Here is a 13,005-nt window from a genome sequence, read left to right on the forward strand (position 1 = left end):
TAATTTTGACAGAGGAGGGCTTCTAGGTCTGGTAGAAGCCTCTAATCCAGAGGTACACATCCCTTGAAATATTTTCCTGGTTAAATTCAATTAAAGGAGAAATAATTTACTTTGTTTTAATTCTTTGTTCCTTTCTTCCTTTCTTTCTTTCAAGTTTATTTATTTTGAGAGAGCGCGCACACACACACACACACACACACACACACACACACACACACATAAGCAAGTTGGGGAGGGACAGAGAGAGAAGGAGAGAGAATCCCAGGCCCACGGTTCGGGGCTTGAACCCACGAACCGAGAGATCATGACCTGAGCCGAAATCAAGGGTCGGAAACACCCAACCGACTGAGCCACGCAAGCGCCCCTCTGTTTTTATTTATAGTAACATCTAAACCAAGTTTCTGAATTTTCCTCAACTGTGTTCCCTTAAAACACTTCCCACTGACCGTAGTTTGAGATGTTAAATTTTCTCCGCCCTTCTTTGGGCCACAATTATGTAGCTGAGTTCTAAGTTTCAAACAATAGTTCTAGAGTTTAGAGGCTCCTAGCACTTAAAAGACTGTGGAAGCCCCCCCCCTTTTTTTTTTTTTAGCAAAACTGGATTGACTGCTAAAAATCCCTTTGCGTATTTTGGACACTGGTAAAACCATACACACTAGGGTCATGGGCTGCAAGAGCCTTTGAAAAGGTTTTTTTTTTTTGTTTTTTTTTTTTTTAAAGATTTTCTTTATTTATTTGAGAGAGAGAGTAGGGAAGGAGGAGCAGAGGGAGAAAGAGAATCTTAAGCAGGCTCCACGCCCAGCTCTGAGCCCGACACAGGACTCAGTCCTACAAACCGTGCGATCGTGACCCGAGCCAAAATCAAGAGTCGGGCACTTAACCCCCTGAGCCACCCAGGCACCCCTAAAAAGGTGTTTTAATTGTGATACAACCACATACCAGTCAGCTGGGTTGGGGTTACTGGAGTATAGTCGGAAGTGTTGGCAGAAAATAAAACCAAGGAAGGTAAGGAATACAAAAGATTAACGGCACAATGCTAAACTCACTTGGGAATGGTTTTGTCAGAGGGATCACGGACGTTTAAAGTTGCCTTCCTGACCTTCTGCCACTTCCTCCAAGGGCCTCCTCCGAGGGCATAGTCCCTCCTTGGTACCTAAGGTCTCTCCTGTACAGTTGCTTTTCTGTCTCTGGTGTGTCTGCGCCCTGATTCATGCTGTGTTTATCTCAAGGTTTAAATCTTAGAGGCAGCCTCATTTCTGCTCTCCCCCTTCTTGTGAAGCAGCCCCGGAGATTGCCAGTGGACTCGCCAGGGTCCCGGTGCGTTAGTTTCCTCTACTTTTCTAACTACTCAGAGTTGCTGAGTTGAAAGTGCGCTGCAAAGGAACCCCGGCAGCCCGGAAGCGTCGCATGCAAGTGGAGCCATTATTCATTTACCCGGTTTTAGTGTTTCCAGCTTTCAAAGCCAAATTAGGTGTAGTCTGATTGATTCATTTTGCAGATATTTATTGAGCACCTGCTATATAGCAGGCACTGTTCTGAGTGCTCAGAGTATATCGGGCAAAAAAAACCAAACCAGCGACCCTCTCCTCCAGGGAGCTGAAGCGAACTAGCTTGTTTGGAGCTTGTCCTCCCATGTGGTTGTCGGGTGCCCCAGAACCTGGTTGCAGTGAGGGAGCGGAAAATAGAATCCTCTGGGTGCTCTTCTGTTGCGTGATGTTTCTTGGAATGTAATGGGCAGTTCTCACGGTTCTTCTGTGATTCCTGCTGGTATCCAGAGGCAAGGAGCTTCTGCCAGGAGCGATATATGTGTGTCTGACCACGGCGGTATTGGTATCAGAGGGGGAAAAAATGTAGAGGCTGCAGTTGTCGGTAGGGGGGAGCAGACTTTAGGTGTTAGAAGATAAGCAAGCCTGAAGGGAAGGGATTTTATAGGAAAAACAGAAAGCCTCAACCAGTTTGTTAGGTGTACTGGCGGTTGGTAGAAAAGTTTTGGCAATCACACCAAAACCTGCGTCTTCTTTTTCTGTTGTTGTTCTGCAGTTTTTATGTATTCGTTTGGAGAAAGACAGAGACAGTGCGAGTGGGGGAGGGGCAGAGAGAGAGAGAGAGAGAGAGAGAGAGAGAGACTGAGAATCCCAAGCAGGCTCCCCACTGCCAGCACAGAGGCCAACGCGGGGTTCAAAGTCACGAAAACCATGAGAGCAGGACCTGAGCCGAAATCAAGAGTCAGACGCTTAACCCATGGAGCCGCCCAGGCGCCCCCCCCCCCCCCCAGCAACCTGTGTCTTCTGCGCACTTAGTGTGCCCACATACACCCGGCCCTGGATCCGCCGTTCTTCCCGTAACGTTCTTGCAAAAGAAGGAGGCAGCGCCGCCTAGCTCGTTGTCAGACTTTGACCTCGACTAGGTGTTCACTGGGGATTTTGCTTTCTTCTGCCTTCTCCCCGCAGAGTTGCTGGAATTGCGGCCGCAAGGCGAGTGAGACCTGCAGCGGCTGTAACACGGCCCGGTACTGTGGTTCCTTCTGCCAGCACAAAGACTGGGAGAAACACCACCACATCTGTGGACAGACCCTGCAGGCCCAGCAGCAGGGGGACACGCCTGCGGTCAGCTCCTCCGTCACGCCCAACAGCGGGGCCGGGAGCCCCATGGACACACCACCAGCAGCCACCCCGAGGTCGACCACCCCGGGGACCCCTTCTACCATAGAGACAACCCCTCGCTAGACGGGAGCTCAGAACTGTCAGAGGAACGACAACCCAACCGACACGAAACCAATTCTTCATCCTCAGACGCTCAACGTGGTTTTTTTTTTGGTTTGTTTCTAGATGAACTATCCTATTTCAGTCCTTCAGCAAGAGAGAACCTAACTGTATCTTGAGGCAGTAGTAAAACAGAGGGCCAGTAACGGGTCGTAATGACTTATTGTGGATAACAAAGATATCTTTTCCTTACAGAACTGAAAAGAGAGCAGAGAATATAACCTGAAATGATAGATTTGACCTCCTCCCTGTTATTTTCCAGTAGCTGGGATTTTAAACTAGATGACCTCATTAACCGATGCTTTACCAAACAGCAAACCAAGAGATTGCTAATTGCTGTTGAAAGCAAAAATGCTAATATTAAAAGTCACAATGTTCTTTATATACAATAATGGAAAAAAAAAAAAAGAGGAAAACCCTCAAGGGCATGAGCATTGGCTACAGCGGTAGACATTTTAACAAGAAGATGAATGGCGTCCGTGGGTTGCTAACTGAACTTTGAAGACCCGCTACAAAACGCGCAGATGTGTAGCATATTGGAAGGAGACACAGATGTTCGGGGTTTTTTTTTCCTGTTTCTGAAAAGAAATAATAATATCCAGGTCAACAGAATGAAAAATGAAAGATGATTTGCAGTGGGATGTATGAATACAGCAGCAAGAAAAAAAAATGCCATAGTACAAAAGGCTCCTTTATATATATATATATATATATATATATATATATATATATATATATATGTATATACACACACACACACACACACACACACACACACACACACAGAAGTAAGAGACTCAGCCTGCAGTTAATTAGCATTCTGGCAGCTTTGACATCAGCCAGCTGCCCTAAATAACCCTTCAACGTTTCTTCACTTTTGCAAGGTTCCACAGAGTAAGACATTGGGTCTATTCCAGCTCATTCATTTTATATTGAAAAATAATTAAAAAAAAAAAAAATGGTGGCTCCAGCTCCAGCCCCTTTCCAAATTTTTCCAACCCCACCCTGTTTGGATTTTTAATTAAAAACTAGTAGTTCTCTTGGTGTTAAAACACTTCTGTCCTGTGAGGTTTCCCAATGGTGTTTTTCTTGTAAATGTGTTGGACAAAGTGAAGATGCATTGTAGTTTAACCATATGCCCACATTTAGTCTCTTTATTCCTAGTTGGTGAGAAACCTGTATCTTTCTATGCTGCTTTTATATCTGTATGTATTAGTGATATTTCTCTAGTAGTTCGGAAAAAAAAAAAAAAAAAAAGAAAAAAAAAAGACTCTTTTTTTGGTTGTCCTCAAGAAAAGAAAAGAAAAAAAGGCTATCTTTCGGAGCTGCTATTTCACTCTCTTATAGGATTTTTTTTCCTGAAAACCAGCATGCTTCACGGAATGCTAACATATTGGTGTTTTTGTAAGAGGGATGTACATAAATGTATTTTGCACTGTCACGAGACTCCCTAGGCATGCTTTTTTTTTTTTTTGAGCAAACTCTTTTTAAATATGCTAGAGCCATTTCACCAAGTTTAGCTGTAGCATAGAGTAGTAGTGGAATTTTCCTTTCCTTTTTTTTTTTTTTTCTCCTTTTTTGGAAAAATCATTATTAGGGACTTTTTAAAAAAAAATAAAATAACAAGATATCCTACTTAAAAAAAAAAAAAAGACAGTGCATGCATATTGCTGTAAGGTTGTTTAAGTATTTCTAATTTTACAAAAAAAAAAAAAAAAAAAGATAAATCATTAGAGCTCCAAATGCTGAGGTGTAGACTGACAGCTTTAACACTGCTGAATGCCAGGTTATACAGTATTCTTACAAAAAGGGAAGTCAGCCAAAGACTGATCTGATGGACCAAAATCGGAATTTTGAAAAGCACCAGTACTATTTTCCAAATGATCAGCAGGTTAAACATGTTCAGCAAGGTATAGTGTGACTCCATTAACCCTTCGTTGTCCAGGGTCCAGACCAGAACTACTTGTTAGTTTTGAAAACAGTAGCCCAGGATGTGGTTGTGTGCTTTAGAGAAAGTCAGCAGTACTGCAGGCTGTGTAGACAACCAAAGTTTTCGAGGCTGGGAAGACGCTTCTCCACACACATACGTACATACGCACACCAGGCATTTATTTAGAAATCGAAAACAACCCGTTGGCTTTGTTTTGGCTCTTCTCCCTTTTTCTTTTCATGTTGTGCTTGGATACAGTTTCACGTGGCTTTTAAGTATCTGCATAGAGGCAATTCTAAATCGGTTCTCTTTGAGTCTCTTAAACCTAACATTTTTAGCATTTCCCCCTATATTTTCGTATACAGGTGGGTTTTACTTTTGTTTGGGTGGTATTTTTTTTTTTAATGGCTTTTTAGTTTAGCAAGTTTTGATGAGCAAATAAATGCATCTATCTGCATGTTGGAGGTCCATCTGCCAGCACACCTGCTAAAAGCGAAATGAAAGCACATAACCAGGCTCTGAATGGGTTCTATTTTATCATGGTGCTCCCAGAATCCTTTGACCTCACTCTGCTTTCTAGTCTGCTTGTGACACTGGACAGTCCTTTCTTATAGAGCTATTATATGTTCTAGGCTACGAAGGGTTAAATAATCCCAAAAATGAGGTATGTCATACCCACACGTCTTTATCTCTAGAAGCTGTGATGTATGTGAAACAGCACTGTTATTCTTAACACTAGTGTGTAAAATAAGGATTAGTACAGTACGTCTCATTACTTTTAATTCAGGGCACCCTGAGTGAAAACAAATACAAAAAAATCCCTAACTCTGAGCTCTATCTCTGATTCCTCTTCCTCCTTCCCCTCTTCCTCCTCCTCCTCCTCCTCTTCCTCTCCTCCTGTTTTGCTACATTCTCCTCAGTGGCAAAAAGTTTCACTCTACCTCTGACAGCATGTATATTTTGCACCAGTAGCTAACAAAACTGGTCTAGTCAAACCAAATGGGCACAAAAGAACCAGGATACCAAAAGTTAAGCTCATACAGCTGCAAACCATATCACTTCTTGGTAACAATGCAGACCTCATAAACCTAAAGAAGAGAAAGAAAAGAAAACTTTTGTTACTTTCCTTTTTTGCTTGTCACTTATATACAGGCTATGTGAGAGTATAATTTGTAGGTATAACACATTTAAAAAAAAAAAAGTTATCTTCATTGGATAGAATTGAATGGTGGTCGCTGATAGGAATAGGGCGTCCTCTCTTATCTCTGTCTCTGACTCTTTTCTCTTTCTCTTTTTCTCTGTCATGAGACTGTGTGTGACAGGGCCACCTGTCTCTTTAATTTCTTTTTTTCTTAACTTTTTTTTTTTTTTTTTATGTGTAGGTGCATGTCTTGGGGATTTAAAAATTTCAAGGCTGGTTTACTTATGCAAAGCATGCCTACGTCTGGAATACTTAGGGAAAGAAAGCGACTCCATATTGTCCGAATTCCTCAAGGGACAGAAAAAAAATTGGAGACTGTTGAAATGCAGATTTAAAGTAATTTTTTTAAATATTATTTTGGGTTCTGCGACATTATTGTGAAAAATTAAAGTTGTTGTGCAATACTTAATTCAGACATGTACCACGAGTTAATGGTAGACTAACACTGGGGGGTGGGGTCTAGGCATCATGCTTTTGTCAGCATACTCTTGAGCTTTTAAGTCTACTATGTCTGAACTGTGGTTTCTTGTTTATCCTTTTTTTCCTTAGTTGGACTGTAATGTATGGTCTGTCAACCTGTGAATCTTTAAAGTATGATTCAGGTATTGTTGTATTCTTTACTGTGTAATAAAAAAGTTTGAAAAAAACCTGTATTCTCTGCCTCCCTTCTCCTCCATGTGTGCCACGGCTGCCCCTCCCCCGCCAGCCCCGACCCGGGAGTCCATCCTCTCGGGTGTAGTTCTCCAGCGCGCCTCTGGAACCAGAACTGGCCCGTCCATGATTGGTGCACGGGGAAGGATGTCAGAACAATGCGGAAGTCAGAGTGTCTGTTCCGGCAGGGGTGTTACCCAGCCAAGAGGATCTGGAGGTGTGGGAGAATTGCAGCTTTCTGGAGGAGAGGAGACCTTGCTCCGCTTAGGTGAGCCACTGCATAGGCAGGGCCACCGGGGGCCCTTTGGCTGTATTTTGATGCAATTAGAGACCTCTCCAGAGAGCTTCCTCCCAAACCCGCAAGGCTCTGGCTCCTCACCTTGCTCGGCTCCCGAAGGCACACCTGAATGGCAGACCCACTGGTGCAGAGTGCGCTTCCATCTGCCTCGTCCACCTTCCTTCTCGAATAGAAAGCAGTCAGCGTTTTCAGTCTTGTTTGTGTGCATTGTTAATGTTCGCTGTGACAGCCTCCAGCTTTGCTGGGAGGTCAGAATCGTCCCCTTTGACCTGTATTTTCTCATGCGCTAGTTATAAAGTTGGTCAGGAGTTGAAGCCCTACCCCCTCTTCCCCCACTTCCCCGCCCCCGCCGCCACTCCCAGGAACCCTGCTAATTTTTGTGTGTAATTCTCAGACCCCCAGGGTTTTGGTTTTGTTTTCTTTCATTTACTTACTTACTTATTTATTTATTTAAGTAATGTATGTACTGCATTGTAGCAGAAATTTCTTCTCCCTCTGAATGTTCTCAACTTTGTGGATCAGAAAATAGCTGCAAAGAACAAGGAGGACCACGCCTCTGCAAAGGGCTGTGTCTGGAGAGAGGGTGTGAAGGTGGATGCTGGTTAAACGGGAGGGTCCTTGGAACCATCCATTCAGTTTCCTCCATGTGCCAGCTGGGCTGGGCTGCTGTCCCAAGACCTGGCTCCTCAAACTGGTCTTCCCAGGAAATGTGGCTCTCCTCACGGTCCGTACTCTAGAAACTTGGGGATGCATGCATGGAAAACAAATTTTAATTACTGACGGACACCTCCAAACCCTCTCATTTGCAGTAGGGTTGGCTACTTAATGACTTCTTGTCACAAAAGACAGGCCAGCCTGACCTAGGTTGCCCGTTCTTAAGTGTGTTCATGCCTCTTTCGTTCCTGTTCGAAGTGGGACAGGCCAGGAAACTAGCAGACAAGAACAGAAATGGGACTCATTGAAGTAGTTCCCTTATGAGTAGTTCTGGAAAACACCCTGTGACATTATCATGCAAGTGGGTATGTCGGGCAAATGGGAAGTGCTTTGTAGTTTGTATGAAAAATATGAGCAAAATCCAGAGACTTCTAGGTGGTGGACTCCACTTTTTCTAGAAGTGTTAATGATGTATTTGATAATATTATAAAAGAATGTGTCTGCCATGAAAGAACATAGAGCTATTTCTCTGCAATGAGCAAAGGGGCACTGTTCTGTATGGGTGTATATACCCTTACTCCAAGGTGAATAAATAAAGTTGTGTTTGCTCAAATCTGTCCCTGGTCAGTCTGTTCTCAGTCATATTGGGGAAACTGAGTCAGACAAATGCAGACAGTGGTTTTTTGTTTGTTTTTTTCCCATCTCACTTCTCCATTCACAGAAGCAGGGACGTAGGGCTAAGGTAATTACTTTCTTTGCTCTCGGAATTTTCAGGTTCAGGTAGCACTTGTTGAAAACTCTTCGACATTATACATGGGGAGTCACAAGAACTTAAGATCAGGACAATAAAATTGTTTATTCTGGGGTGCCTGGGTGGCTTAGTCGGCTAAATGCCCGACTCTTGATTTCAGGTCAGGTCATGGTGGCATGGTTCGGGAGTTCAGGCCTCGCGCTGGGCTCCGTGCGGGCGGTGCAGAGCCTCCTTGGGATTCTCTCTCTCTTTCTCTTTTCCCCTCCCCCACTCTCTCCCTAAATAAATAAACATTAAAAAAAATTTTAAATGTCTATTTTACTATAATCAAAATAACATTTGAATGGGGAGGAAACTCCCAATGGGTAAGAGAAACAATATCTGCTTTTAGTTCTTCATGCCAATGTTCTGTTGCTGGAGTTCTGTACTCCATGGTCAAGAAAGATAAATGACGCAGGGGGAACATGAGACAGTGGGGAGAACACAAACTGCCTGGACGCTGTGGCAGTCCCCACATAAATCAATGGCAACCGGAGCCCTTTTCAGTGCCTCCTGCGGGGCCAAGCACCCAGTTAGCACTCGATAAATACTAATTGTAACTACAACTGTGAGTCTGCAGCTAGAATAAGGCGGTGCCAGCTACGCCCGAAATGAACAAATCGGCTGGAGGAACGGAGAGCGAGGGAAATTATTTGACCGCCTGTAGGCGTGAAGAGGGAAGATCAAACCATGTGCAGCTGATCGGACGGTGATAAGAGGCCGTGTGTGACCACTGCTCACAGGCATCGGAGGACGTAAATGCCAAAGGGGTGAGGGAGGGAACAGTTCAGTCCGCTATGTGCCGGGATGCCTACGGTGATTGGTGACAAACACGCAGTTAATTGTTACAGTTCTCCCTTAGCTTCTTCGTGTGGGACACCACCAGCAAGGCGTTCGAAAATATCTTGGGATTTCAGACCTCGATCAGCCCACAGTGAAAACGGGTGTAGCCAGGGCCTCGTAGGCGCTGGTCTGACCACTTAGGGCTCTTCTAGGATCTGGATTCCCACCTCTGCCTCGTTTGCTTTGGGTTTCTTTCCTCTCTTTAGCTCTCCCCTCTCCTCTCCTCCATCTACGTACAACAGACGTTTTTGTACTTGGAAACCTCTCCCTTCCTTTATCTTCGTGCGCGCTTCATCGGACCATGCTTGCCTTCCTCGTAACACCAGGAAGGCTCCCCTGTGAAGCTTATGCTAAGCGGAGAGCAAGAGGCCAGCTCACCCTTGTTCTCTCAGAACCAAAGCCTAGGCGACATGGCCCCCAGATGACAGCAATTCTGACAGCAACTTGCTGCCCCCGAGTCACTCCCAACAGTGCGGAGACCTCCAAGAACCAGCGGACAGCCTTAGCCAGAGTTACTTTCTGGCCCAGAAAAACACGTAACATAAGCAGTCATGTTACGATCAAAGACTACACCTCACTTTGCTCGAGCGTGTCAACATAATCCACCAAGCCACCTAAGAGGAAGTGGGGATGGTAATGTAGACATTGAGGGGGAGGGCGGGGCGGGGGGAGACTAGGGAATGTGCCACATAAATGTTATGTGGTGGGAGCCGAGAATGAAAATGGACAGAATGTGACTACGATAATACTTCCTATGCTGGGGTTCAGCAAATTAGTAGCATATATTTTCTTCAATATACAGTCATGTCTCAATTACTGAGAGATTATCCCGTCTCTCCGGGGAGTTCTCGCTTCCCATTACCCTCTGCAGTTCTCATTATTACTATTTAAATGATTTCTGGCAGATCACCACAGCATTGAGCCATGGGCTTTCTGAGCTTGGGAATGAAAGAGGTTTCTCTTTAAAAAAACGAACAAATGAACAACAACAAAATAAACCTCCAACAACCACCACCACCTCGGGTGCAGGGAAAGTTGGACGTCAATAAATGCCTTCCAAATGTTCTACTTAGTTGCTTCAAAATGACCAGGGCTGTCTTGGGGCGCCTGGGTGGCTCCGTCAGTTAAGTGTCCGACTCTTCGTTTCGGTTCAGGTCACGATCTCATGGTTTGTGAGTTCAAACCCCACATCCGGCTTCCTGCTGATAGTGCAGAGCCTGCTTGGGATTCTCTCTCCCCCCCCCCCCCCCGCCCCTCCTCACTTTCTCTCTCTGTCTCTCAAAAATAAATAAATAAACTAAAAAAAAAAAAAAAAATGGACCAGGGCTATCTAAAAATTGATTTCTGGACCTCCCTGCTGACCTACAGAATCAGATTCTCTAGGGACACGTTTGTCAATAAGACAAATATCTGTCCTCTGGGGGCTTATATTCTGGTAGAAGAGAAAGGTAAACAAGTAATTAGATAAATATTTAGTTACTGATAAATTCTAGAAAGACGCTTACAGCAGGATAGGACCATAAACAGCGATGGGCTGCATTTGCAGGTGGGTGGCACAGTATTCTTTAGGTTGGCCACTCCAGGAAGGCCACTCCACGGAAGTGACATTTAAGAAGAAACTTGGATGTGGAGTGAGCTGCATGAAGACCTAAGTGGGGAGCATGCTGGTCAGGCACAGGGAACAGGTGTGGGGGCTTCCAGATAGACGTAAGCTGGAGGGCTTGACAAACTGTTAGTGGTAGGATGTGTCCGGGGCAGGAGGGCTGAGGTCAAGTTCAAGTTAAGCAGGAGTCACGTTCTGCAGGGCCTTACAGGTTACAGGAGACATTTTTTTGCTTTCTTGTAAGCAAGATCTGCAGCCACATTTAGGGACACCTGATGGTGACCGTGAAGTCATGGCGATCCTGTGCTTAGGGCGGAACTACACCTACGTGGCCAAAGGGCGGGGCCGGGACAGTGGTCACCACAGAAAGGGGGCAGAGGCTGCCCAGGGTTCCATACCAGTTCAGCTAATAACTCAGTGTGGGGAGGTCTGCGTTTACTTCAGGAAATGCTCTCAGAAGGAGCAACACAGGAATGAGGGCAAGGAGATGCCACCGTGTAAAATAAGGTGTGAAGGTGCCCTGGCCTGGATGCGTTCCCCTCAGACTGGTGTGTTGAAAGCTAACCTCCATGGTGATGGTATTCGAGGTGGGGCCTCTGGGCAGTGATTAGCTCACAAGGATGGAACCATCATGACGGGATTAGCGTTCTTAGAAAAGCAACTCCACAGACATCCTTCGGAGCTTCCACAAGAAGGTGAGGATAAGCATGAGGCCCAGAAGATGGCTCTCATCTGATCGTGACGACACCCTGATCTTGGACTTCCAACCTCCAGAACCGTGAGCATAAATTTCTGCTGTTTATAAGCCACGCAGCCTGTGGTATTTTGTTGTAGCTGCCCTAACGGACTAAGACGGGAGGAGAGAACATTCCTGGAAGAGGTGACTCTGTGAGTATGAGCACAGATGCCAAAACCAACATGGCATGCCTGGGAAGAAACCTACTGAGGAACTGTGCTGAAACACAAGAAAGAAGGCAGGGTTGGTCCCTCGCCCCACCCCCCTTTGTTAGGAGACTGATGATGGCTTGACTTTCTTCTTGTGTGCAAACAGCAAATAAATCATCGATTCCTTGCTTACTCGAAAATGCAGTCAATATCGTCTTTGACAAAGAGAAAGATTTTGTATTTGCAATTAAACTTGTTGCAAACTTGTTTTAGATGGTGGATACTGCTATTTAAAACCTATCTTCTGAACGTGTGATGAAGGGTAGAGAGTCTGCAAAAAAACCGACGGCAGCCTTTTACAATTCCGCTTATTACAATTGCGCATTTTGCTGACAAAGTCACAGACAGTAAAATTGAGGCAAGCACAAACCGCCCATTTGAAGGCAAATAATATATTCTTTTTTGCTCTGTTAGCAAAGGCTTTGAAAGATGTTAGCAAGGTACTTTCCACTTTTCTACCACTTAATATGTTCTCCATAAAGCAGGCACAGGGCGACGCTGTATTTTGTGGAATGGAATTGAATATAAGGAATACACAGTCACACACACGTACACGCTGCCTATACTCTATATAATGTTCACGTCAGTTGTGGTCTAATACCAACTTTCATGAGCTGTTCTTACAATGTCATCTAAGTTAATTTCAATAACGTGGTCACCTGGGTCAAAATACAAACCATGCTTGTGAAAGACCTCAGGTTGATAATCCAAGGCCGGGCTAGAAACTTTTAATAAGGTAGCTGCAGCTTGGTCAATGAGTAACTCAGCTTTTCTCAACCTATGCTCACTGGAACTCTGGTTCCGGAGGTTGTTAACAGGCACCCCGCGGGGCAAAATGTAAAAAGCCTTCAATGATCAACACACGGGTACTGTTATAATTTATATCCCTTAAAAGATCTGCAAAGTCTAGCATTGGAATAATCTAGTTTCATATGCCCCGACACTTCCCAAACTTCCTTGAACACGTTCACAAGGCATCTATTCATATGAGCGTCTGTAATGTACTTTCCCTTCTCGTCTATCACATTTGTCATAAACAAGACTTCACGTGAAAATAAATCTTAGTGGTCTCTTCCCTTGCTGTCTCCAGAATAAGGGCTCCTTGTCATGGACTGGATTCCAGGCTCTGCATAATTGGTCCCCCCTCTTCTTCCCACTTCTGGATCCCAGGACTCTCCTCGGCAAACCTCCTTGCCAACGGCACTTATTTTTTTAATGGATAAATTAGCTTTCTTCCTCCAGCCTCTGTGCCTTTGTCCACAACCTCTTCACCACTGGAGTGCTCTTGATGTTTCTCTCTAGTGGAAAAAGTCCCTGTTGGCTGCCCG

General features: G+C 44.8%; 1 protein-coding gene across 8 annotated transcripts in view; it reads left to right on the top strand.

Moving 5' to 3' along the window:
- RUNX1T1 (RUNX1 partner transcriptional co-repressor 1) overlaps positions 1–6,546 on the top strand; it is a 143,150-nt gene extending 136,604 nt beyond the window's left edge. For all 8 annotated transcript variants that reach the window (XM_045454252.1, XM_045454250.1, XM_045454251.1 and 5 more), the window contains one exon: positions 2,451–6,546. In XM_045454252.1, the coding sequence (XP_045310208.1) occupies positions 2,451–2,726 (276 nt within the window). In that variant the 3' untranslated portion in view covers positions 2,727–6,546. The remainder of the gene's footprint in view (positions 1–2,450) is intronic.
- Positions 6,547–13,005: the final 6,459 nt, after the last annotated feature.

This window comes from Leopardus geoffroyi, chromosome C3 (genome assembly GCF_018350155.1).
Source record: "Leopardus geoffroyi isolate Oge1 chromosome C3, O.geoffroyi_Oge1_pat1.0, whole genome shotgun sequence".
Lineage (NCBI taxonomy): Eukaryota > Metazoa > Chordata > Mammalia > Carnivora > Felidae > Leopardus > Leopardus geoffroyi.